This window comes from Orbicella faveolata, unplaced genomic scaffold, assembly GCF_042242905.1.
Source record: "Orbicella faveolata isolate gen_17 unplaced genomic scaffold, um_ofav_v1 contig_35, whole genome shotgun sequence".
Classification (NCBI taxonomy): Eukaryota; Metazoa; Cnidaria; class Anthozoa; order Scleractinia; family Merulinidae; genus Orbicella; species Orbicella faveolata.
This window is the reverse complement of record NW_028301564.1, coordinates 20275001-20302500: the sequence shown is the minus strand read 5'-3', so window position 1 is coordinate 20302500 and position 27500 is coordinate 20275001. Positions and strand designations below refer to the sequence as shown.

Sequence of the window (27500 nt, the reverse complement as noted above, 5' to 3'; positions counted from 1 at the left end):
TGAATGTTAAAGGCTTGCGTCTTGATGTAACGAAGTGAAGTCTCTTACTTTTCACCGCCCCAGCATCTCTCCATGCAGTACTTGGAATATCATCTGCAGCAATATTTTATATAGCGTCTGCAACATCGAAGATCCCTTTTTGGAGTAAATTTAATTATAGAACATATACTAGACAGACTATATTATCTTAATTAATGTCGAAATAGCCACACGCTACGAGCATGGATACAGTTCCGGCTTCTCGTTCATTCCTTCATTGCCTAAGTCAAATCAGAATGATCAATACTCAATACACTGAGACCTCTAGTAAAGCTTAGGGATCGTTCATTGACCAAGTTTTTTGTTTCTGTTTTTCTTTTCTTTTTTTGTTTGGGTAAAAGAACAATTCCTGCCTGATAAATGGGTACTGCTTCGCTTCGAACGAGACAAATCCAGTCGACTGGTGCTACCAATGCCTTCCACATGTCAGCACTAAGGCGTGGTCGGAGCGTCAAGGTAATGATTATTTCAAAAATAGATTCTATGTTGTCGTGCGCCTGTTCATTATTAGTATAACTCTACTATTGCTACTGCTATATCACAAATGCTCTTCATTTATTGGCTACACTACCAACTATCTATGCTGGTATAGATAGTGAGTGTGCGGTTGTGCTTTTGAAGTGTCTGTGAAGAGGATTTAAATAACGTTTTGAAAGACAAAGTACCGTAAATTCTCGAATTAGCGCCCGGGGAGCTCATTCCAAATTAAGGAGAAGACGGGGGCGCTTATTCGAGGGAGGCGCTTATTAAGTTTTTTCCCAAAACGTGGTCAGATATCATCGGGTTTTTTTGCAATATATGTACGTGTCAGTCTCTCAGAAGTCTCAGATGGATCCTGTCTCTCTGGAAGAATTACGGGCTTTATCCCGTGTATGCCTGCCTGCAAGGTTGGTTGGGCTTTATATTAGGCAATGAATCAGCAGATATTCACTACCATCCGTCGCGAAGGTCAGTGTGCAGTGCTGGAATAAGTCGATAATCACTTGTTTGTGACTGAACACGACGAAAACTATACATCCTTTGTAATCGCATTACTCTTCCATAAAACAGGGGAAGGGAAGAGGGGCGCTTTTTTGAGGAGAGGCGCTTATTTTACATTTTTGCCGATAGAAGGGCCGCTTATCCGAAGGTGGCGCTTATTTGAGATTATCCATGGACTTTGTCCAGCCTACTTGTCGTTCCTTCTACAACAATACCACCCGCAACGGAGCTTACGCTCATCGTCTAAACTTCTTTTCACTGTCCCTACTGTGAACTCTGTGCCATACGGTGAACGTGCCTTTTCTTTCTCCGCACCTATATTATGGAACAGTCTACCGGATTCTGTTAAAAAATACAATGTCTCTTTCGTCTTTTAAATCTGCCCTCAAAGCATTCTTGTTTCGGAAATCCTACTTCTGATTTATTTTATTTCACGAGAAACTGTATTTTAATTAATTATTTCTTTTATTTTATTTATTTACTGTTATTAGAAATATTTTTTTAGGATTTAACTAATTTATTTTTTATAGTAATGTAAGCGCATTGAGTTTTTTTTAAATGCGCCCAAAAGCTTTATTATTATTATTATTATTATTATTATTATTATTATTATTTGAGGGGAGGCGGTAAGTCGAGGGTTTACGGTAGATATATACCAAAAAAAAGGTTACATCGACCAGAGATGATGTCAAAATGTGGTGACAACAAAAAAGTGGCACACGAGCCGTCGGGTGAGAGTGTCACAGATGGTCTTGTTACACCTCAATGTTATCCTAAGTTTCGCCTCGAAAAACATAGAGGGTCTCACTATTTCCCTTGGGATCCTTCATTAAGAGCTTATTTTTACATTCTGACGTTTTCTGTGATCTATTACTCAACAGCTGCATAGTAAAATGGAGATCGACGTGTTTTATCATAATTAAGAAAAAACCAAAAATAAAGCATTGTTGACGTCATACACACGTCTATCTTCCAATGGATCACAACTAAGAAATGTATTTCTCATATTTGAAGTCAATCTTCCTCCTCGATTTTCAAAGGACATCGACTACTTCGCTGTACTTGACGAAACCCTAGAGCTAACTATTGATGTCGTAGACCCTGAAGGCATGCCTGTCACGGTCTCACTAATGGACGGAAGCTCAGCCAAGGCTGTAGTGCGCGATAACGTGTTGATATGGAACGCCACTAATGATGCAAAAACGCAGTTCGTCCTCAAAGCCACGGATGCATGCAAAGCTACCTCTTACGTTAATATCACCGTATCCTTGGTCGTTTGCCAGTGTCAGAACAACGGAAGATGTGTGCCTCATCCAAGCAAGCCCAGGGGGTCAGGGCTTTATGAATGTCAGTGTTTACCTGGATATACCGGAGACGAGTGCGAGACTAACATCGATGAGTGCCAATCGAATCCATGTTTTCGAGGTATGATAAATGGTTGTTAGCGCGGCACCGGCTCTTGTTTTATGGCTAGTAATGATGCAGGTGACATTTTATTTTTCGATAATCCTTAGAAATTAAAGTTACGGTACGTGCAGGTTAAATTAAGGGGATTCACAGGAGCAAAGCAGATTTCTCAAGTTTCTAGGAAAGTGATGACAATAAAAAAAGTGAGAAAAATGGTTAATGTTGCAACATATCGGCTCATACGAGTTCATTAATACTAGGAAAATGTACCCAGTAGCGTTAGTTATTTCTCGAATTGTAGGTTAAGGTATGAGGGTTAGTTGGACTCTTTTGCTGTCCGTCATGTTCGCAAATCTTTAACACTATATTGCTCTCCTCCATAGCTCTGAGTATCAGAGTTTCAGTCCAGTTATCTCGTAATCTACTCTTCCGCCACTGTTTGGCTCTATGATTTTTTTTAGGATTCAATGCAGGGGTGTTATTTGACCTGTTATTATATCACTTTTACTTACTACTAGGTCGGTGTATTGATGGACTTAACAACTACACCTGCCTCTGTGATACTGGATACGTTGGAAGCAACTGTGACATTGATTATGATGACTGCAGCTCTTCTCCTTGCATTCATGGTCAGTGCTGTGGAATGTGTGTAATCTTTACTTTTATTTTATTTATTTTATTTTATTTTATTTTATTTATTTATTTATTTTATTATTATTTTTTTTTTTGTTGCCATGAATCAAATACTCATAACATTAGAGACAGAGACAGAGAGTGAAATACTCTCTCTATATATATACATAAAAAAAATATACTCGACCATTCCGGCCATGGAAGGACCGAATAAGGCAAACGCTTTTAAGGCTCCCTTAATCAAATCTTTAAGAACAGCAGAATTGGGGTGGGCAAATTTTGGAGTGGGAGTAGAAGATGTAAGAGAAAATATCTTATAGAGGATGAGGTTTAATAAGAGGATTTATGTTAAATACAACCATTTAAAATAGCATTTGCAAAATACGGTTTAACACTGTTACGCGGCCATCCTCGTGAAAAGAGCAGTTTGCTGCTAAAAAGAGCTTTGTCCCTTATTTAAAAGGGACCTATAAGATAGAATAACAACTGCTACAAGGCATGGTTGAGAGATTCTCACTTTCAAATTTATTTTCAAGTTGGTGCATCCGGTACAAAACTCTTACTCCTTTATATTTCTTAATTAGCGCGCGGTCGATCCATGACCAGGCTTGACATTGTTACGGCATGTGTTCATTGCTACAATGTGAGTTGCGTGGCCTTGTTTTTAAAATTGCTATCTTTGATGAGAGTATATATTGTTGGGCTTGAATTTTCGTGTTTACAGGAAAATGCACGGATTACACAGGCTCGTACAAATGCACTTGTGATCCTGGATACAGTGGGCATAATTGCACTATTGACATTGATGAATGTGAATCTTCACCATGCAGACATGGTAAGGAAAATACTACTTCCACTACTCACAGAGGCTAGTGGGAAGTGTAGAATTAAGACTAATAAAGAGGGGCAATTTTAAGGGGCAGTACCAAATTTACGCGTGTGTGAACGTTTAAAGGCTGAAACCAAACGTACCGTTTGTTGCTTTTCAAAAATAAGTTTAGACTTGTGTAAAATAAGGGTAAATACTTCTGTACGATTGATCTCTTTTTTTTTTTTAATCTTTTCTAGGGGACTGTGTCAATCAGGCTAATAACTACACCTTTCAATGCGAGGATGGCTATACTGGTCGCGATTGTGAAGAGGAAATCGACGAATGTCAGTCGTCTCCTTGCATTCGTGGTAAGCATGCTCGGTGACAAAGTATAGTCTTCTAATAATATTGTAGCAATGTTCTAAAAAAAAGAAACTGTGAGGTTAGGGGGTGGGGAGGGGGGGGGGGGGGTGGTGGGCGGAAGTGTTTATATAATCAGCCAGGGTTTCCATACGGGTCATGCACCTATTTCATGCACTTCCTAGCTGAGATCCCCAGCAATAGTATTGTGGTAACTGGTTTGAACAAAACGTTAGGACTGATGCTGTCTTTCTTGATCTACCTAATTGATAAGGGCCGGGTTTAACTACTCGAAGAACACGTAAATCTATTTCCATCCCATTGGTCTACTTCAAAATAAAATCTGATCGACTTTTTGGCATCTTCTTAGGAACATGTCTGGATATGATCAACGATTACACTTGTATCTGTCCAGCTGGTTTTACTGGAGTGAGATGCGAAGAGAACATCAACGAGTGCCTTTCTTCTCCCTGTGACAACGGTATGTTAATGTGTACTCCCCTCTCAAGATATTATTTATATTCTACAATATAAATTTAAATCTCCGTTTATAGACTCGCATAAGACATTGTCATTAGTACTTCTATACACTTATCAAAACTTCAACTTAGATAGCTGTACTAATTATATCTGAAGATGACAGAAGCAGTCCCTCAAAGCATTCCTTTTAAAATTAAACTTCTTTTCCTAAATTCAAATATTGCCCTCTGCTGTTTAGACCGATTAAGGTATACAGTTCGGAAATAAGTGTTTGAAACATGCATCGATGCATTGCCATCCATATAATTACATTGCGCGCCCCCGCTTGCACACTCAGGGGAAGGGGTATGTTTTATTTCAAAGAAGGTTGGTAAGGTTAATGTTGTCCATTCCACGCCAGCATGTCTTTCTATTTAGCTTTCCTTACAAACAGAATGAACAAAAACGTGTATATTGTTTTGTCTGTGTCGTTCGTCAGTAACAAAAAGAACCTCGTCTTTTCATTAGGAACTTGCACTGACCACGTCGATAACTACACGTGCAACTGCCACGTGGGTTTTACTGGTCCGCACTGTGACATTAAAATCGCAGACTGTACCATTGACTCCTGCTACCCCAAAGTGACCTGCTTCAAAAACAGCGACACAATTAGCTGTGGTCCGTGCCCACTTGGATTCAGTGGTGATGGAAAGAATTGTGAAGGTGATTACAAGAATAAGAAAATTGGAAACATAATGTGATAATGTTCAGGCCTGTTAAATGCATGTCAAAAAGACGTCGTAATGAATGCTTTTAAGTCTAACCTCTAGAAGCACTGCATTAAGCTGATTTTGTGATGCTGTTGTTTTGTCGTTGTTATGTTGGTTTCGGTTTCAGCTTTGACTTTTATTTCGCTTTTGCTTGCCTGGTTTTGTTTGTTACATATTTGCCCTTTCATTTCGTTTCCCTCTCTGTATTGCTGAACGTCATATTGTAATTGACAAATATCTTATAGCACACAAAAAGACGGAAAGGGTTTCACATTTGTTTAATGGAAGTATACAAAGGAGAAAGAACATTTTTAATTGAATCAACTAATTTCTAATAAATGAACTGAGCCTACCTGGTTAGGAGTATAGCCAACAACCTCTAGTGAGTCCAGGCGAGGATATTTTCAGTAAGGGACTGGCAAAATGAGCGCATCGCATCTTAAGCGTCACGTGAACAGTTACGTTGCTGAGCAACTACAAGCTATTATTTTCAATGCCTGTCTTGAAAGCTGATACATCAATCTACGAAGAACACCATTCAAAGATCCCAACACATTCCAGCAGCTTAGAATAAATGGGGCTTCAAAACTATCGACAGACAAAACAACTTTTCACTTGAGTATGATGATGACTCCGGTCTCCTAAAAACTACAGTCATCAGCACCAGTCCTATCCGGACGTGGACTAGCCCTAACGACGTACTAGCTATTTCTGCAATAGAATTCTACGTATTTCTAGAGCGTATTGCCAATGAAATTAGTATTAGCAGTTTCTCATTTCCACGGAGTGACTGGAGTGCCTTCTCGTTCACTGATCCCAGGTCAAATTAAAAAAAAAAAAAAAAAAAAAAAAAAAAAAAAACCAAATATCAGACAAACAAAGGATCCCCTTGATTTTTCAATGATAAAGTCAAATGCCGTAATCCTGAATCTATTGACTTTGCCTTGTTGTTGGTGGATAATTTGAATTAACTTATTATCATTCTTTTGTTAGACATTGACCACTGTGTTAATCACGCATGTACTAATGGTGGATCGTGTGTGGATGGTATCAGCAACTAATCATGTAGCTGCCCAGCAGGATATACGGGTGATCATTGTGAAAAGGGTAGGCTGGCGTTCACCAGAGTTTAATCATAAGGGAGTTAAGCAAAGGCGTGTCTGAGAGACTAACAAGAACCAAGATTCGAATTTTCTCCTCTTTGTAACGTATTATCGAATTTTGCTCAAATCGTCAAGTTGCAAATGTTGAAATGAGGGATTTTCATCAGTCTCATTTTGCGAAGGTTGAAGACAAGACGACGACAATAAGCTACACTAACGGTCGACTTCCGTGGATGAATAACGTTTTGAAATGAATGTTAAGTTGCTCCTGGTCATAAAGACAAATCTACATGCAAGTAATTCACATAACAATTCTGCAAATTGTTGATAGTATTTCTGGCGCAAAGTGAGTGTGTTCAAATCGGTGTTGACGTGTTTCTTGAAAGAAGTTTCCGAGGTCAATCTCGTTAGTTTCAGGGTTTTCTCTCTAATTTGTTTTCAGCGATGTAGTTAAGGACTAAATACATAGCTTCTTCATACTTGCCCTCTTTCTCTGTAGGAGAGGTGAGTTTAGTTATTTCTGATGTTGAGGTGGTGGCTTTCGTCATTGCCTTTTAAGAAAAAAAGAGACGATCGTAATTTCATCTCAAACTAAATCTTAACATTCTGTTTCTAGACATTGACGACTGTGTTAATCATACATGCAATAATGGCGGATCATGCATAGATGGTGTCAACAACTACTCTTGTAACTGCTTGGTGGGATTTACTGGAGATTACTGTGAACTAGGTAAATCCTTTTCCCTTTTCTTACTTGTTTAATTTTTCTTGTTTTGGTCGCTGCTGCTGTAGTTGTTTGATGACACCTATGTAACACACCAACACACGCCAATAAAGCGTCAGAGGTTTGGTTTAGTTGAAGGGAAGTTTAATAAAGCTAAGTTCAGAAAGGTGCTTAAAAATAAAGTTCTTCTTGCTCCTTTTTATCAACTTTTCACGTGTTCTTAAGCTACTGCTCGCATGTATTATCCTCCTTTGAACAGAGCCTTCTGTTTGCAGATATTGACGACTGTGTTAACCATACATGTAGTAATGGAGGATCGTGTGAAGATAGTGTCAACAGCTACTCTTGTAAATGCTTAGCAGGATTTACTGGAAATAACTGTGAAGCAGTTACACTCAAACAACTCTAGGCGGCAATCTGTATCTGTAGTTATTACACTTATTAGACTTATATCTACTTTTTATCTATGTTATTCCGTTTTCAGACATTGATGACTGTATTAATCACACATGCAGTAATGGTGGATCGTGTGAGGATGGTGTCAACAGCTACTCTTGTAACTGCTTAGTGGGATTTACTGGAAATCACTGTGAAACAGGTACACTGAAACAACTCTAGGCGACAATCTGTATCTGTAGTTATTACACTTATTAGACTTATATCTACTTTTTATCTATGTTATTACGTTTTCAGACATTGACGACTGTATTAATCACACATGCAGTAATGGTGGATCGTGTGTAGATGGTGTCAACAATTACTCTTGTAACTGCTTAGTGGGATTTACTGGAGATTATTGTGAACTAGGTAAATCCTTTTACTTTTCTTAGTTGTTTTATTTTTCTTGTTTTTGTCGCTGCTGCTGTAGCTGTTTGACGACACCTATGTAACACACCAACACACGCCAATAAAGCGTCAGAGGTTTGGTTTAGTTGAGGGGAAGTTTAATAAAGCTAAGTTCAGAAAGGAGCTTAAAAATAGAGTTCTACTTGTTCCTTTTTATCAACTCTTCACGTGTACTTAAGCTGCTGCTCGGATGTATTATCCTCCTTTGATCAGAGCCTTCTGTTTGCAGATATTGACGACTGTGTTAACCATACATGTAATAATGGGGGATCGTGTGAAGATAGTATCAACAGCTACTCTTGTAACTGCTTAGTGGGATTTACTGGAAATAACTGTGAAACAGGTACACTCAAACAACTCTAGGAGGCAATCTGTATCTGTAGTTATTACAATTATCAGACTTATATCTACTTTTTATCTATGTTATTCCGTTTTCAGACATTTACGACTGTGTTAATCACACATGTGGTAATGGTGGATCCTGTGAGGATGGTGTCAACAGCTACTCTTGTAACTGCTTAGTGGGATTTACTGGAAATCACTGTGAAACAGGTACACTCAAACAACTCTAGGCGACAATCTCTATCTGTAGTTATTACACTTATTAGACTTATGTCTAATTTTTTATCTATGTTATTGCGTTTTCAGACATTGACGACTGTATTAATCACACATGCAGTAATGGTGGATCCTGTGAGGATGGTGTCAACAGCTACTCTTGTAACTGCTTAGTGGGATTTACTGGAAATAACTGTGAAACAGGTACACTCAAACAACTCTAGGTGGCAATCTGTATCTGTAGTTATTACACTTATTAGATTTATATCTACGTTTTTTCTATGTTATTCCGTTTGCAGATATCGACGACTGTATTAATCACACATGTAATAATGGTGGATCATGTGAGGATGGTGTCAACAGTTACTCTTGTAACTGCCCACTAGGATTTACTGGAAAAAACTGTGAAACAGGTACACTCTAACAACTCCAGGCGGCAATCTGTATCTGTAGTTGTTTTTTTCGTTGAAAAATATTGGTGTTTGGTGGACGTTATATAACTCACATCACAAACAAATGGTGCAAAATTGGTCTCAGATGGACCAGAATCTTCGAGAATTGCTGACAGGTTTGATTTAGCTGAGGATCGTGACCGAGTTATTATCTTTGTCGCACTTATATCGTCCTTTCGAATCGTTAATTCTTTTACATCAAATCGTTTATTCTTTTAATTTTTCTTGTTTTGGTCGCTGCTGCTGTAGTTGTTTGATGACACCTATGTAACACAATGTAACACACGTCAATAATGCGTCAGAGGTTTGGTTTGGTTGAAGGGAAGTTTAATAATTTAAAAAGGCTAAATTCAGAGAGGTGCTTAAAAATAAAGTTCTTCTTGTTCCTCTGAAATTCGTACTCACAGGCTTTTTAATCAACTCTTCACGTGTACTTAAGCTTCTGCTCGAATGTAATTATCCTCCTTTGATCAGAGACCTTCTGTTTGCAGAGATTGACGTCTGCGTTAATCATACATGCAGTAATGCAGTAATGCGAAGAAAGTTTAAATTGTGCTGTTCTTGAGAATGCCATGTTAACAAGCTCTTGCGTTTCACTTACGTTAACTTATTGCAATCTTTCTGTCCTTCTTTCCTATTATTTTGCAGACATTGACTATTGCATTAACCACACATGTCAGAACGGCGGGTCTTGTGTAGATGGTATCTACAATTACTCATGCAAGTGCCCAAAAGGATATACCGGTGGTAACTGTGAAACTGGTGAGTGATATACCAATCAGGACGGCAGATCACGCCTAAATGGCGCTAAATTATGAGAATGCTCATCATAACTTCGAAAAAAGACACCCTTTAAAAACATAGCTGCATTAGGAATGTGAAGACACATATCATGAAATACCAAAATCTTCCAAAAAGCAAAAATTCAAAAGGTTTGAGCGCTTTAGCTTAAGTGTTATTTATCTTACAAAAGTTAGAAATCAGTGTAGGCACTGGGTGAGCTCATTTTATCCTCCCTTCATTAGGATTAAGTTTCTTTTAGTTCTCTTTTCTGTTCAGTTGTAAAGTGTGGAGTCCAGTGAGCAAACATTAGAAACACTGCAAAGCCTTTTTATTTATTTATTTATTTGTTTGTTTGTTTATTTATTTATTTATTTATTTATTTTTTATACTGGAATTGTAGTAGATAATAATTTCCCATGACGTCACGGCAGCCGTATTGGTGCCGAAACAATGAAACGTCGGCCATGTTGTTATACACAACAGGCCAATCCTGTGGGAATTGAACTCTTTTCTTATGTAAAAACTTCATTTGCATTTGCATGGTCTCTGGCTATGTGAGTCAAAACGCTCTATCAAAGCTTGTTCTCTTCAGCAGGAGATACGGTTTACGTATGGAGATGTTTGTTTATTCAGAGCAACGATAAAATGCGGCTTTTGATTAAAATCATTCATAATTTATATTTTTCCCTTTAGGACTAGCATCTTCTTCGGTATCTAAACATGCGACTACAACACATACACTGATTTCTTCCAAGGCCAGTACAACATCTGTAACTTCGCCTACAAGTATACTGACGAGAACATCCGCTGCAGCCAGCAGCACATCGCAAGAAATAAGAATCACGCGCGTCACGTCATTTAATAGAGTGTCTGCCTCATCGTCGTCCGCAGTTACAGATATCCGTTCATCTGATAAGAAGTCCACAACTGCCACTGTTCAACCAACAACTCAGCAACCAGAAACAAGTAAAAATATTTTCTGTTGTTTGACAAACATGCTAAATGATCGGAGCTCTTACCAGTCATAAGTTTCAGGGATTAACGATCTAGAATGCTTTCTTAATTTTATTGTTTATCAAAGAAAAACGCCCGAACTTGTGATGTGCATATTGCATGGGCGCCGTTCAAAAACCAAACAAACAAACAAAGAAACAAACAAGCAAACGAAAAAGACAGTGTCAATTAAACTACAGAGACGCCGCACTGAATAAACAAATCGTACTGAATGACTCTAAAGCATCCCGAACTTCATAAGTTAAATATAACTTTGTTATATTTAAACGTCGAGGTTTTCCGTTCAAAAATTTACTCGTACGCGCCCGTAGGTTTAATATCAAGAGAGGAGAATATGTAAAAGATAAAGCACAGAATACCCATTCTCCAATGATTCAGACCCCTATGTTCGTGTCATCTTTCATATGTTCATCGAAGGTCGTTTAATTGGGAAGTCATTTATTCATAGTTAATAGAAGGGACTGGTCATGAAGCCCGGCAAATACCAAAGGAGCAAACAAAGATTTCAAGATTTATGTTGGAAGGTCCACGACCGTGCACAATCTTTTGTTTTGCGCTCATACACTATGCGTGAATTACGTAACCGAAACGTTTCTATTGGTTACTTAGTTCCTCAGTACGGAGTAAACAACTATTGTGTTTTGTACACGGTCAAGGTTAAAAAAGTGAACAAAAACATACAACAAGGATCTTTGTCGGGTTTCATAACCATTCTCCTCTATTAACTATGGTTTATTCACTCGATCATTAAAAAGGTCTGCGTTAGGTCAGTCACTCATTCACTCAACAACTCAATCAATTAGTTACTGTCAGTCAGTCAATCAGTCGGTCAATCAATCAGTCAATCAATCAATCAATCAGTAAACCAGTCTAACAGTCAATTAGTCAGTCAGTCAGTCGGTTTGTGTATAAACGTATTTGCATCATTCTTAATGTTCTCTCGTTTCGTGCACTTTTGTTCTGACCTATTTATGTACTTATATTCTAGATCTTGTCATTGAGTTAAGTCTCCAACGGACGTGGAATAAAGATCTTGAGAATGAGAGCAGTCAAGCCTTTAAAGAGTTGTCACGAACCCTTGAAATACAGGTGAGAATTTAGCAACATGTATAGAGCAGAATATCAATCGTAGATACTTTCCCTTTCTAATGGGCAAGACGTTGTGTATTCTTTGTTTACATGCAGGCAATTAATATATCGACATATTGTACTTTTGGTTTTTCTTTTCCTCCTTTTTCTTTTCCGACAAGAACAATTTTTAATTTGGATTTCCCTGTGACCCCGGTATAAAGATCAGTTTTCTTTGCCCTATTTAGACCGCGCTTTTCAGACAATTGAAGGCGTCATAGCTCAAGAATGCGAGGGTGGTGATCTTTCATACAGCGAAAACGAAAATGTTTAAAGTTAAAAGCGTAATTTGAAAAGCAAATACAGGTTTCGCGAAAACAAATCGCGCATCTGCCTCTATAGCTTCATTATCTGAACGTCATTATGGATTGGTTCAGAGCCACCTTAAAGTTTGAAAACTTTAAGGTAGCTCTGAACCCTACATACATATTTTTGTAAAACTTTGCCAAAAGTTGCGCTTTATCATGCTTATTAAAATTTAGTAGTACAAAAAACTTTCATCGTTCCAGTTTTGAATTATGAGCCACTAAAGCTGTAATTAAGAGTGTTTTTGGCAGGTCATACTGTTCCTATGGTAATGATAACAACGTGTTCACCAATGATCGGGCAGTTTTTTGATACCATGGCTGTAGCATCAAGCGATAAAGAGTGGTTATAATGACCCATCAAAATCTGACTGTTGGAAATTAGGGGAAGAGTTCTGGGACTTTGGCCAGTTTCTGCTTTGATGTCCTCTTAATATGATGTCCAATTAACAAAGGTTTCACTGTACGTTCAAATTATGCAATAATTAACAATCAATTATTGGACGAGGTGGGACAAAATGTCTTGCTGTGTCAGTAACGAACAGATCAGTTTTGCCGAAGCCGAATGCCGAGGCAAATGATCAATCTGCGAGACACTGAAAAATCACGATATTTCGCGATAACCGAGTTCAATAACTATCTTGTCGTTTCATCACCAAGTTTGTTGGCAGCTCACGGAAAGCGATCTGCCATTTTTCACCTGAGAGCGTGGTTACAATTACGCTTGAACAGAATATTATTTGCAGCTAAACACATTGTAGGCAGTTATTTGTAGGTTATGTGCTGGGATCTCGGCCAACGAAAACAAAAGAAAAAATGCATTGAGTGATAATGGCTATTGACTCCTATTTTTTGAACCTACAGATTACCGAACAGTATTCTCAGGAGGACAACTTTGTTGGAGTAAGAATCTTATCATTCAGGTACGCTAACTTGAGGCAATTCAATGAAAAGTTGTTTGTTATAATTTGTAACCTCGTAACGTGATCAACGTAATCAATGATTAACATGTAATATTATGGAATCGCTGCTTGTTTTTTGTTTGTTTGTTTGTTTATTAGTATTTGTTCTTGTTCTCAGGCCGGGCAGTGTAGTAGCACAATTTCAGCTGCTGTTCAAAAACAGTCTTGAAGAAGAAAAAGCTTTGACACCGTTGAAGAAGGCTATACAGGATGGCAAACTCGGCCTTCTGACCGTCGATCCAGAATCCCTTAAAATCGTGAAGGACGTTGAAGGTAATTGCAAGCATATATCTGAAGAATGACAAGCTCTATATGTTACCCGTGGGAGAGATATATGTTAATGTCATCCATCATTATTTGTCCACTCGTCGTTAATATATATATTTTATGTTTGATTTTTCATCAAAATCTAGAACCTACTAAAGAGGACGAAGTGGAGGTCCCCTATACAATTATTATTGGTGCCTCGTGTGGTGGAATATTTGTCCTTGCTGTCCTCGTCATTTATCTGATTCGCCACTGTCACCGCCGCAAAATGGCGAGCCGTAGGCGTGATTCGTGTGTGATGCCTACTGAAGTTGCATTTCCAAGCCCTGGAAAGTACGAGTTACAAGAAACTAAATCAAAGGAAATCATTGTCGGGTGTGAGGAGATTGGCATGTGGACAGATAACGTTTGTTATGAGAACTTACCAGTTTCGCAAGATGATGGTTTGTATGAGAAACTAAATTTCTCGAATGGAACAATTTACCATGAGCTGGGCATAACAAATGTTGGTGGTAATTACAAGGAAACATGCATTTCGAATGATGCTCTGCGCTATCAAGAGACGGGCTTCTCAAAAAAAGCCGGGCAAAGGTAAACAAGACGACGACAACAACAAAAACAACAAGGAAACTTTTTCTAAATTATTTTTTTTACGCTTTATAGCATTGAAATGGCGGATATAGAGTAGACGTGTCTTCTAATATTACTTTCTAATCATCGTGCATTTATCTAAAATTTTGGGCAATGAAGACGTTTTTGGTTGATTGTTCAAAGCAAGCATGATGCATATTTTAGCTCTATGGTTAGTTTAAATGCAAGGGCCAATCAAAATGGTCTTGCCCTCGCTACTTGCGCTAGGTTGCAATCAATGTTCTACCACGAAGTCTTTATTGCTTGAAAGCTCGTTCTAAAGGCTTAATTAATCTCGTTTCAAGTAAAACAAAAACAAAACACACAAAAAAAAAGAACTATTAGCTCTTCTAAGAGTGAGACATAGAACGGCGTTGCTTGTTGTCATTTTTGCTTATAATTATTCGTGCTTCATGATTTTTACTCATTTAGTTTGTTTGTGGTTATCCTGAACAAGAAAATGCAGAAAGAGTCATTTCGTGTTATCCATAAAACAATACCTTTTAAAAGCAAATCACCTCGAGCTCCGTTTATCTTTAGCACCAATTAAAGACGACATCGTTCCATGTCAAACAACACATTTATAGTTAATTATGGAAAGTTTGTTTAAAATCTTAATATATCTACTTCCCACCTCTACTGACAGAAAACGGTTTGACTCATTGTTTTCCGTTTCCGTTCCCGTACAGCTTTATTAATATGTAGCTCAACGGAAGATTAGTTGCCGAGTGTTAAATCTATAGAAAAGCAAATTGCTGGTTGCATGTTGACCTCATGACATAAAGAAAAGTAAAACTCTATACTAGTCATCATAGAGTAGACCGTAATCGAACTATTTAAACAATGGAGTGTTTCGGTCGATGAACTATCGGCTGATAGTTGCCCAGAGGAAATTTGATGTTCTTGAAACAGATATTTGCCCGAGATGCGAAGCTTGGAAGGCAAATAGGCTAGTTTTAAGAACATCAATTTATCTATTATTTTTTTAAAGAACATCAAATTGTCAAGGAGTAGCGATAGCTACGAGAAATGAACCCTGTGTTGTCTTTATTGTTCAACACTAAATTTTCTTCCGTATACCAGTTCAAAAGTCGTGTTGAATTATTTTCAACTTTTCTAGATGAAAGCCGTGAAAGCCAAATGTAAAATTTAAAAAATAAATCAGACAAGAACGTACTTAGAACAATTTCTCTATAGGCCGGCTTTTTTACAGAAACATTTTCACGGATGAGTACTATCAATCCGGGTATTTTTGTCGGACGGGTAGGATGAACTGATAGTGTATCTCCGCGGATGAACAATATCGCGTCACGTGATCAATTTAAACCAATAAGAATCGGAGAAAATTTAGTGACGAACGTAATGCCGAATTAGAGAAATGACGAAGTGCATTAATATCGCCTATTTCTGCTTCGGGAAAAAGCAGCGGAACAAAGATAATAATAAGACTAATAATAATAATAATAATAATAATAATAAGTAATAATAATAATGATAGTAATGACGATTAAGATGACGATAACGATGACGATGACGATGATAATGATAATAATACAAAGATTTTGACGTTACATCGCGAACTATGCAAAAGTCCATTTTGGTTCATTTTGTTATAGTTGAGGTCGGATTTAACATTTTATATTCAACTTAAGTAGTTTCCTAGAAGAAACCTTTTGCTGGTCTTTTCACAGTGTTTTCATACTATACATAATGATTCAAACTCCGCCTTTGTAGATTGCTTTTTGCTGAATAAAGAACTTTTGATATATATCTGCTCTTCAACGAATGTGTCTTTAACCCTTGGACGTGCGAAGACTGACTCATCCTCTGACCTTGGTATAACGGGAGATGGTTTAAATTCCCGGTTTGCATCCAAAATAAGAGTTAACCACTTTACTTAAAGACCGTGAAACCTTCTCTCGGTGATGCAATGTTGAATCACGCACTAATCTACAGGAATGTGGATCTACTATTCAGGGAACTGTGTCGACATAGTTTACTTTTGAAACTGATCTCTTCATCCTATTCAGACCAGGGGGCAGGCTTAACGAGCCTGCGCTGAGTTGAACCCTTTATAGCTATTTTGTTTCTTGAGTGAAAACTACCAATTTTGATATTGCCTCTGAAATGTATTTGCTCTTAGAAGTTTGATATGACATGCCATGGATTATATTTCAATGGAAACCATGCATATATTGCGGCATGTCAGTACAAATTTAGAACTGTAATGTTTTCATTAACGAAAGTTAATTTTAGAACTTTTTAAATTGTGAATCCAAGATAGCGTACTCAAGGATGTCATGAAAAGGAAATAATTAGGGACTTTAAGGTATATGGTACGGCTAGGCTGCAGTACGACGGTAGAAGGTGAAGATTACTTTTAATTTGCTGACGACATGACGCGTGTTCCAGTACGACATTTCATGTCGTCGCTGCCCGGCCCTCTACATTGGGGAAACAGGGCGCATGCTCTGGGAACGCACTGGTGAACACCATCGAACCATTACGAGAAAGCCGTCCAGTTTCCCTGTTGCGGAACACTTCAACAAGCCTGGACACGGACTAGACGACATGGAGGTTAGCTGCGTAAAACAATGTAGGGGTACTAACAACGACAGACGCTGTCACGAAATGCGCCTAATTTTTCATCGTGGCACTCTTAGGCCGCACGGACTAAACATAGATTTTATTTTTTAAACAGCTTGACGTGCGCGCTTTTACGTTTTTTGTCAGAGTCGCGCGTACAACTGTTTATTTATTTAATGACGTGTCCCATTCAAAACTAAACTTACAACTAAGGAAGGGCGAGGCACGAAACGTCTGCTTTAAACATTGAGTTTAATTTGGTTCTGAATTGTTACTATTAACAACCTTTGAACGGCTTTCTCTTGCTCTGGTCTACGGGAAAGTGCCTAGTTTCAATTACTCTTAACTACGTGAGTATAAGCTTGTTGTTTCCTTCCCATCTCGAAGCTTTTTTCACTGCTTGAATAGCCTAGCTAGAAGATGGAGTACTCAATCATAATAATTCTCTCTAAGATAATTATTAGATTTAGCCTACCACGTGCTACAATAATATAAAAGGGTATAGAATGGTCTTATTCAATTTAAAATTGCTCGCAAACTGAAATTTGGCCTTTGCTCGAATTGTACACAAAAGTTAGATGAGTGCTCGTGTCCTCGTGCTCCCCAAATTTTTGAAACTGCTCGCATGCTCGGATTCTCGTTAAAATTTACTCTAGTCCCGTATGGCAAAACTGGGAAACATTGGGGAAGCATGCGCGGGCTATGAATGTTTCTGGAAACATGTTTCCTCATTTTGCTGACGTTTCATTAAAACTGACGCGCGTAGTCTACGAATTCTTCGCGAAAGCCATCCACAAAGATAGACTTAAATAGAGTTCACGGCTAGCGGAAAATTTACAAAGTGCTTGCTGCTCGCCATCTGTGTTTTCTTAAGTGCTCGCTGCTCGCAAGACAAACTTGATCACTGCTTGTGCACGCAAAAATAAACGCACTGCTCGCAAAGACCATTCGATGCCCGTCATATAAATGTAAGAACCGTCCCGGCTGCCTGCAGACAAGACGAAACCCTATAAATGAAATGAAGCTCTCTCCTAACTCTTCTGCTGAAATATCTTTGTCCTATTTGTAAACGCATTTGACTTCTAAGTGCAGTATTGAGAAGAGAGAACCACAACCGTCAGCACAAGGTAGGAACATACTGCTCTTGTTAATACGTGCTGTACTCAACATGAAGTCAACTTTGTTAAAATGGTCAATTTTACTTTCGTGAAGAATGCCCCACCAGTGACTATAACGTCCAAAAATAGACTCATTCACCATCCCCACCCCTCCCCGCTCCACCGGTAAACGTTCAGTTGACGTAAAGCGCAGAGCACGTTAATATGTCGACGGCCTCCAACCCCCGTAAGCGTCCAGTTGACGTAACGCGGGACCAAGTTAATAAGTCGACGGTCCACAAGTATTTTGTTTTCAAACGAAATCAGTGATCCACAACCAACACTGCTCATTAAATTTCATTGGTTCAAAATATATGTTGCTCATGGGCGACATTTTGTCTTTTGCGAGGAAACGAGACTAGACCAAGACGGACACTGATCATACGTTATTAGATGTCCAGACTTTAACTTCTGTCTCAGTATTTATCTTCCCTGGGGGGAATCTTGTTCTATAATGATGGTCCAGGACGGTGTTTGTTTAACTCGTATGTAGATTATAAGAACGATCAGTTTCAATTCATAACTAGCTGAAATTTGCATATTGTTAAGCATAAGCGCTCGTCCGTCGAGTTATAATCGATTTTAAAAAGCGCACGGTTTCATTAGCTTTTTTAGAACCGTATTTAATGTTAGTTTTATCACTTGATTTCCTCGGTAGTAGTTCGGAAGCAGTTTTCAATGTAAAAAGTTCGAAAGTTACATTATACCAGCAGGCAAATTCGTCTCGTTGACAAACAGCTGGGTGCCTCTATGAGCGGAAGTTAAATTATTGAAGCAAAAATCGATCACAGTTCTGACGACCAATCCCCTGCTGGCCAATTGGAACACGGATGGGCTCTTCGGAGAAAACGGAAATCAGTGGCTTTTCGGAAAAAGCGAAGAGCTATCTGTTAGACATGTTCTGGATGGGAGAAGAAACTGGTAAGAAGGCGTTCGCTTCCGATGTGGCCTTTAAAATGAAGTCTTTAAGAGACGAGACCGGCCAGAAAATGTTCACCAAGATCGACTGTTTGACAGAGCAACAGATCGCTCGATACTTTAGCCGACTTTCTGCCCTGAATAAGAACGGCCAACTGCCAAGGACCAGCTTTGTAAGTATGAATGAGGACGAGGAAGCTGATGCCCATGATCTTGCTACTGAGGCTGAAACTGTCCGAAGAAGGCAGCCGATAAGGAGAGAACTTGAACTTTAGATCATTAGTTTGATAGGAGTGCAATTATAACCTTGTAAACAAGTAGGAGGGTCTCGATAGGACGTTACAAATGCTAGTTGTAACTGTAACTTTTGACAATAGACCATTTTACAGTTGTCTGTTCAGTGGCCTGCAAAGCTTTGAATGGCAGCGAGGCTGCAGATGACCTTGTTTTCAGTTGATAAAGACCTCACTGCTTTTGTTGTGTAAATCAAGTTATTCGCTGCTAACTAGTTGGCAATGAGGAAAGTAGTGAGGTATGTATCAAAGCAAGGTCACCTCCAGCCTCGCTTGCATTCATAGGCTAGGTAACTAAGTACACAATTATAAAATGGCCTATTCATCATTGGTCGGTGCCATGTATCAGTTGCTAGTCAATCAGCTGTTAATTTTCATTAATAATTTAAACAAATTTTGTTTTGTCGACCTAAATTTAGGTGAAAAGTCACAAGAGATAAGAATATTATTATACTAGTTAGTAAAACTAATAACTTATTAAATAATATTAATTTAAAAAGCAGAATTATTAGCTAAAAAGGATAGAAAAAGATTAGAATAAAAGATCAATCAAGTGTTTTGAAAGAGTGGTTTTCATTTGAGCGTCGAACAGTAATTGGTTTTACATCACAAGTAAAAGCAAAACCAATCTTGCCCCGCTCTAGCACGCTTTCTCCCATTCTACCGCTTTGCGTCAGCCACATGTTATTTCTTCGTCTTTGATTGGTTCACTGTATTGTTTGTGTCCTTTGTGATTGGTTAGAGTGATTACTTTGGTTTTGGTTTTACAATATTCAATTGAAAACCGCTCTTGTTGTCAGGAAAACCGACTACAAATGTCAGTTGCCCGTTACATTTTAAAGGCGATTTTTCACTTGTTAGTGAAAGTTTTAGCAATTTGTAAGTTGTCAATTAATCCCGTCCGAACCCTCTAGTAACCCCAGTCTGATATGGATTGAAAATACAAGCCCACACGAGGCCGTACCGGCCCTCCGAGGAGAAGACTACAAGTAGGAAGGTACTAATACAAGTGAGCTAGAAAAAAAACGTAAGTGTTTACTGCTAATCTAACTTTTTTCAAAATTCACTATCTTTGCCTACGCAACTGGTGGGAAACACGTGGAGATCTGCTGGTCAACACATTTCTCCCTCAACCTTTATGTAACGCAATCCAACGCTGGAAACTTTGGATCGAGAGATACAGATTTAGTCAGAACAAAATGTATTTAAAGAAATTGCGAAATCGATATATGCCGGCCAGGAAGTAGATACAAATACTTCCCGGTGGAAATTTTCGATGGTAACCCGTGGTAAGTAACAATATACGTAATAATACAATTGCAGTCTTTTTCTTTAGATTTATGCATGGCTGAACCTACGAATTTGTTAGAACTGCATTCCCTTTTTAGTCAGTAAAAGCAGATTTCCTCGTAATGTCGATTTTAGCTTGTGCAAGTTTAGGTTGCTGCACACTAGCTGGAATGTACTTGTCAACAAGAACTCGGCATGTGACCCTGAAATCTCCGCAGGGCATTATAAACAGCACGACCTCGCGATAATAAACAGTTGAATGAAAGACTGAAAATTACTTTACGCCGTACGAAAGCCAATAGCTGATTTTGCGAGCAAATCTCAAAATAGCAAACATCAAATCACAAACACTGCGAGTTTACTATCGATATTTTGGTGACACGTATCTCTAAAAACGCGTTATCTTCAATTTCTCCTCAAAAACTCCAAACCTTTTAGCGTTACTTTCCCTTCTGCTGCAGTTTTCTTGTTAAACAAGCTTGAAAATGTCGATTTATTTTCTTTAGTGGCCGCTTTTGCCAGCAGTGTATGACGGATAAGGTTAGAGTAAGCTTGCTTTAGGTGCAGTTTTCAAGTGGGATCCGAAGCGAAAATAGGGCAGTACCCAAAGATGTTTTAACTGTTTTTTGAAGAAGCATGATCGATAGACAAAGGAACATTAAAATTAGTGTCATACCTTTATGGCAAGGGGAGATATTTGACCTCAAAATCGTCAAATATTTGAAGGTCTAAAAACACAGTCACATATTTATGTCCATTGACTGACAAGCGGCTGATCAAATAGACTGTCACTTGGTTCTCGCATTCATTATAGGTATACCAATAAGTGTACACAACTTGGTAGCAATAGGTTAAATACAGTTGTTCTTAGAGCTTCATACATTTTGCCTATATTGAGGCAATTTTCTTGGCAAAAACCTAGTAAAACCAGGGGGGTGACCTACCACCCCCCCCCCCCCAGAAAGATCCAGAACCGAAACCGATGTGTCTTTCTGAGTTTTGAAGTAGACCCTTTGTACTGGCTAAGTTTCATTGAAATCCGTGATATGGCATTTAGCAGTGGTGCACCCATGGACACGCTCTTCAAACAATAGCGGTAATTTGCAAACATGAGTAAAATCTTTCAAACGGTAGAAAATCTGAAATGCACAACAACATTTAAAAGGGAAAACAATCGAAATAAGATGTTCAAGTGAATTCGCGGCCGTTTCTGAGTGATTGTATCAAATACCGTATATTGAATAGTGGAGAAGGATGTGAAAACGTGGAGAATTATCCAAGTAATGTACACTAGTTGTGAAAATAAAGCCTGAAAGAAGAAGAAGGTAAAAAAAAAAAAAAAAAAAAAAAAACTCAGCCTTAGACGGGATTCATCCCATTACCTCCGCGAAACCGGTCTAATGCTCTACCAACTGAGCTCCTGACAACGGAGCCTAATCACGTTTTGATTCCGTAATATGCCCATATGTGGTAAAAAAAAGAAAAGTGAAATGAACAATAAACCAACTAAGACCAGTCGAATCTCATTAAGCGTGAATAGACTTTATTTATTTCACAGCTCGAGCTTTAATTGTGAACATTACTGTGATGACCTTTGTTAATTTCTGACGCCAGCTGTCTCAATTTGTATATTCTCACGAGGCAACAGTATGTCAAGTAACAATCGTTCGAACCCAAGTATCTCCTTAGATAGAAGGAAACGATCAGCATTCCCTCAAAAATCATCTAGAACTTCGCAGTTTCCTTTAAATATAACGCTTTTTTCTAGCGCATTACATTCAATGCCCTTTTGTTTTAAATATGTTGTCTTCTTCCTCTGACAAAATGTCTCAGACTGTAAGCTCTGTGTAAAATTATCTCATCATATTGTATCAACATATGCAGCATATTCCCAGTCACCTTCGACCTCGCTTTAGCTCTTTCGCAAACGCGCATGTGTAATACTAATCTTAGTAAAGTATTTTTGTCTTGATGTGTCCTTATGTTTACTGAAGATGTGACAAATGTCTCAGACACACTGTGACATTATCCCATCACGGCAAATCAATCTCATTCCCAGGTGACCTTGCGCAAAAGGCTAGCACTAATTCATGAAACATGTCTTCAAAACATATCCTGCTCCTGCTTATTTTCATGATTTGTATTAGCCTGGCGGTTTCTCGGAGGCGTCGGAGACGACGGAGTTGTAGTAGACAGGATTGTCAAGTAGATCCTTGGTCCGCTTGGTCAGCTTGCAGTGAGGTTCAATGTGGAAAATGGGGGAGTCGACATCGTACTCGAACGATGCAGGTCCCTGCTTTGTGCGGTGGAACGTCATGTCCTTCACTGCAAGAGGTAGAGCCGTGCCAAGGAACTTTAAGGGTTGATTGTAAACTTTCATCTTGGTCCACTTGGAGTTTGTGTACCCAAGTGTGCGGAGGTTCCCAGACAAGCACTAGATATGTGGTAACAAATGAGCAGTGCGGTGGAACGCCATGCAATACAACGTTAAGTAAAAGACAGCCTTGCAATATAACACGATGTTTAAACCAGGGCACTCTAATCGACAAAAAGTGTTCCTGTTCGTCCGGCTACTATGGAAGTTGCTGTCAATACAGTGGTAAGTGGAAATTGTAGGAGTGTAAATAACCAAATTGAATTTCAATTTGACTGCGAAGCGGAGATAAAATGCCGATTGTTAGGCTTATTGAATGCAAACATAATGTATAATAAGCTACAAGAAACGTTTACTATACATTTCAATCCGATTGCAGTTTTCATCCCCTGCACAGACATAAAATTACCTTTCTTAAGCTACATACAACGCATTGTGACAAAAAGCTTAGCTCTGTGTTTTTTGTTAATTCTCGCTTTCTCATTTCCTCAGTCTCCGAAATCCCAGCATGCAATAACTGTTGCAGTAATACGACGTACACAGAAATCAATAACCCTCGCCGCAGCACGAAAAGTTCATGGAACATAGGAGAAAATGCTTTGTGTGATCGTGATTTGCAATTGGGATGGTATCGCTTTACAAGCTTTGCTGGAGGAAAAATACCAGAACGCATGGTGGGACACGATCACTGTGGCACTCGCGCTCCAGTTTGGTTGAACGGACGTCATCCGACAAAAAAAGGCCAAAATGTGGTGCGTCAAGCTTGTGTCAACAAACTGAACTTGAATCACGGTTGCTGGGAATTTTTCGACATCAACATAATGAATTGTGGGGATTATTTCGTGTACTATCTTCGACCGCCTGACTACTGTTCAGTCGCTTATTGTGCAGGTAAACAATCCAATAAATTTCGTTTTGTGATAATTACCCATTGACAGGTTTCTTATCTGTTTACTCCCTTGATCTATTTCACTGAAATTATTTCAATAGGATACATGAAGCCATGCCCTTATGGAAAAGAAGGAGAACCCCCGAATTGTGTAGGTATGTTACGCTTGCAAAATGTTGGCTGATAGTCATCCCTGCTAACCAATTTATGTGCATGCTCCCATGTGAACACTTGGCGGGGAGCGCTTAATTATTAGAAAGAGGACGTTTATTGGAAGGATGGCGCTCAATCGAATCTTGCGTTATATAGCGAAGGTGAATGCACTCGTAACTGGTAGTGAAAACTAAGACCGTTGACTTTCTCGGACGTCACGCTGTAGTTTTACAAATTTCACCTATTCCAAAGGAAAATGCATACAGCTAAATTAAACGTTGTTTTCTGTGCATCAGAATGCGATTTTATGCTTGTTCATATTGTTTCCACTCAAATTTGTCTCCCTTTGTTGAGGCTACAGCTACAATCAGGCCCGCTGTCTGTATTTTTAGAATCGTCACGTCTAGAGGTTCACTGTATAATGTACAAGTACCGACACCTTATATCACGTTACGACTGTGCCGTGGCTCTGTTAGCCATGGGCAAATAAATGATGACCGCGAAAACCGACAAATTGCCTCGTCTGCTTCCCGAGCCTGATATCCCTCGAAGCTAAATCGTGAGCGAAAGGTTGTCTTAATTATAATCATAATAAGTTGGGCGGTTCTTTTTCACGAACAGTAAAGCATGACGGAATAAAGACCATTAGCTGAACCTATTTTGGTAAGTAAGTTATGGCACTAAAGATTACTGTATGGAACTGAAAAACAACATGGATGTTCACAAATGTCAATCTTGCAAACAGTTCAAGGAGTAATCTGAAGGAATAACCTTTTAGCAATTCACCTTGAAAAGAAAGAAGCACTCTCCAGAGACCTCGGTGTGCTCGACAACTCCCAGCAGACCACTTTGATATTTTCACCGGACTTTCACACAGCCGAAAACAAAAGATATGACAGGCCTACACGGACTCCCCTCGTGAATTGCGATAGCGATGTATTTTAGCCTTCAATTAAATTTTCGCTCTAACGAGTGTATCTTTTAGAGATTTGCCTCTCTTATATGATATAGTCTGTAATTGACATCCTCGTCACCAGATATACTTAGTAGTAAGTCGTTGTCCGATATCATAGTTGTTTCAGCAGGACCGCTCGGTTTCCATTCTCCACGAATCTCTTCAGCTGCTGTTTTAGGCGTGACAACTTTAAGTTGAATGTTTCTCAGGGAAAGGTAGAGAAGTTTCTCAATTCCGTTCCCGCTCGGATGGTTGTTTGGTGATCCTTTTATACCAGGATAGTCTGTGGTTAGGATCGAAGTTGTAGCTTTCCTATTGGTCCTTCCTGAAGCGAGAGGGCCAATGAGGTAGAGCGAGAAGCTAGAGTGAGAATCAAGGGAACGAGAGCTACAACAGGCGGTACCAATCTTATGGATTAAAACAGTGCGTAAAGGAAAGCCTTGGAATTCCCTGCAACGCATCGTGTACGTACATTGTACATGATTCATGGCCAGCTTCAGGACTGACAGTCCATTCAAAGTGAGCTTGGCCGACAATATCGCGAGCGCTTCATCTTCCTTGAGGTTGCCCACTGCGTGGAAGTCAACTCTGCGACGAAATTCCACATGACTATCTATATGCGCTTCTAACTTTTTTTTGGCAGACAAACGAGATCTAATGGCCTCAGGAGAGAATAGATCGGCCTGATGCTTCTTCCGCTTTTGATTCTCCATTTCGATGATCACTCCAGGAACGCCAAAACAATTCTGTCCCAATCCACCCATGCACATTCTCGTCCCCAGGGCCCCAAGGTCATCTCCTAAGATCCTTCTGCTCGATGGCACAGTAGACAACCCATGTCCAGTCATTGAAACTACGTAATTAAAAGTCGCCTTTTTATCAACGCTTCATAGGTGGCAGTTTAGTAAGCTGGTAATCTACATCTATGTATTTATGATTTTATTAGCTGTTTAATTTTTAGTTATTGTGAACTTTAGGTAACCCTTCAGTGACGGAAGTAGTTCCTTAGTACGCTAGTACTGGTACTATTCCGATTTTAGGGGCTATATGTTCATCGGTTGTTCGTACGCTTAGTACGTAATCACGTTAGTACGTGCAGAATCTTCGGTTATGGCTGCGCTTAGTACGCTAGTACTGGTACTATTCCGATTTTTGGGGCTATATGTTCATCGGTTGTTCGTACGCTTAGTACGTAATCACATTAGTACGTGCACAGTCTTCGGTTATGGCGGCCCTTAGTACGCTGGTATTATAGTACGTGCAGAATCTTCGGTTATGGTGGCACTTAGTACGCTAGTACTGGTACTATTCCGATTTTTGTGGCTATATGTTCATAAGTTGTTCGTACGCTTAGTACGTAATCACGTTTGTACGTGCACAATCTTCGCCTATGGATTTAGTAGTACGCTAGTACTAACAGTATCCATGCTATTGAAGCGATTACTGGTAATTGATTTTGGCGATTAATAGGCGGTTATCTTTGGGGTTTTGGGTCGCCTGGTACGTTAGGAGTCTACACGAGTAATACACGCTATTGGTAAGGGTAGTTTACTGGGCATACGGGTTAGTACTTTAGTACCATTGACTAAGAGAAAAAAGTACACGAAAGGTTCCTAAAACGGGCAGCATTACGAAAGCAATGGAGAATAGTGTACGTAACGAAAAGGTGAGCTAGCTGAAGGTTTTTTTCTTGATCAGAATTGGTTAATGTAGCTTGAATTATGGTGTCTTAAGTAGAAACAGAGCAGCAGTTGGGTTACATAACATTTATATTTGAAACCAGTTGAGATAGCAGGAAGCAATGGGGAATAGTGTAACGAAAAGGTGAGCTAGTTGAAGGTTTTGCTTTGATCAGAATTGGTTAATGTAGCTTAGATTATCGTCTCTTTAATGGAAAACAGAGCACCCGTTGGCCGGGTTACACAACATTTACGTGAAAGCCAAAGAATACTCAAGTCATGTGAGAAGGAAGTTCTGGTTTATGCTATTGTTTATATTTTACCTGGAGGCAATGCGATGTATCTTTCAACTTTAAAAAAAGTAATTCGCTGAAGAACTAATCCTTTTGCTGTAATGGAAACAGCTTATAACTGTTACGCATGATAAGAGCACAAATTAGGTCTGGTTTGTGAAAAACAACCAGAAGAGTCTAGAAGACGTGATTTAACCACAAGATTTTCAGCTGAAAACCATTCACAATGGAAAACAGGTTATTTTTTTAATGCGTGAGTCAATTCCAGCAGTGCCCATCACCCCCCCCCCCCCCCCCCACGGGCTAACCCCCGGGCATTAGCATTTTTTTTAAATAAATGGGCAAATTCCCTGGGGTGGGGACGAAGAAAGAGGGCAAATGCCCCGCCCCCGGGATCGTCGCCTTCCAACAGCTCTGCAATTTTTTTCATTAATCAGTGAATAAAACGTTCAACTATTCAGTATTTTAATGCAACGGTAAGACTTCAAGGACAACAGTACGTGTTAGTTGATTCTGATTATATTTATTTCTTTATATTTGCTTTTAACAGTTTGCTTGAAGATAGCTGGATTGCGGTGGACGTGCCTCCAGCCGCGAGCGATGATAGGTGCCTGTTTTCGCAGGCTACTTTTTTTGTGAGGAATCAAGACATTTTAAATGATGATGTATTGCATTTTAAGC

At 39.1% G+C, this 27500-nt stretch overlaps 1 protein-coding gene and 1 pseudogene across 2 annotated transcripts in view; both read left to right on the top strand.

Annotated features, from left to right (window-relative positions):
* LOC110051439 (von Willebrand factor D and EGF domain-containing protein-like) overlaps window positions 1-15996 on the top strand; it is a 31581-nt pseudogene extending 15585 nt beyond the window's left edge. Inside the window, exons 14-33 of the transcript XR_016202190.1 lie at window positions 381-495; window positions 2035-2445; window positions 2946-3056; window positions 3785-3895; window positions 4129-4239; window positions 4602-4712; window positions 5219-5413; window positions 7180-7293; window positions 7772-7885; window positions 7981-8094; window positions 8363-8476; window positions 8572-8685; window positions 8782-8895; window positions 8991-9104; window positions 9792-9905; window positions 10620-10892; window positions 11929-12029; window positions 13238-13296; window positions 13454-13608; window positions 13749-15996. The product of XR_016202190.1 is annotated as a von Willebrand factor D and EGF domain-containing protein-like (transcript). The remainder of the gene's footprint in view (window positions 1-380; window positions 496-2034; window positions 2446-2945; window positions 3057-3784; window positions 3896-4128; window positions 4240-4601; window positions 4713-5218; window positions 5414-7179; window positions 7294-7771; window positions 7886-7980; window positions 8095-8362; window positions 8477-8571; window positions 8686-8781; window positions 8896-8990; window positions 9105-9791; window positions 9906-10619; window positions 10893-11928; window positions 12030-13237; window positions 13297-13453; window positions 13609-13748) is intronic.
* A 6461-nt stretch (window positions 15997-22457) lies between these two features.
* LOC149103692 (von Willebrand factor D and EGF domain-containing protein-like) overlaps window positions 22458-27500 on the top strand; it is a 39577-nt gene continuing 34534 nt past the window's right edge. Inside the window, exons 1-3 of the mRNA XM_089273958.1 lie at window positions 22458-23075; window positions 23343-23741; window positions 23841-23894. Of these exons, the coding sequence (XP_089130084.1) occupies window positions 22574-23075; window positions 23343-23741; window positions 23841-23894 (955 nt within the window). The 5' untranslated portion in view covers window positions 22458-22573. The remainder of the gene's footprint in view (window positions 23076-23342; window positions 23742-23840; window positions 23895-27500) is intronic.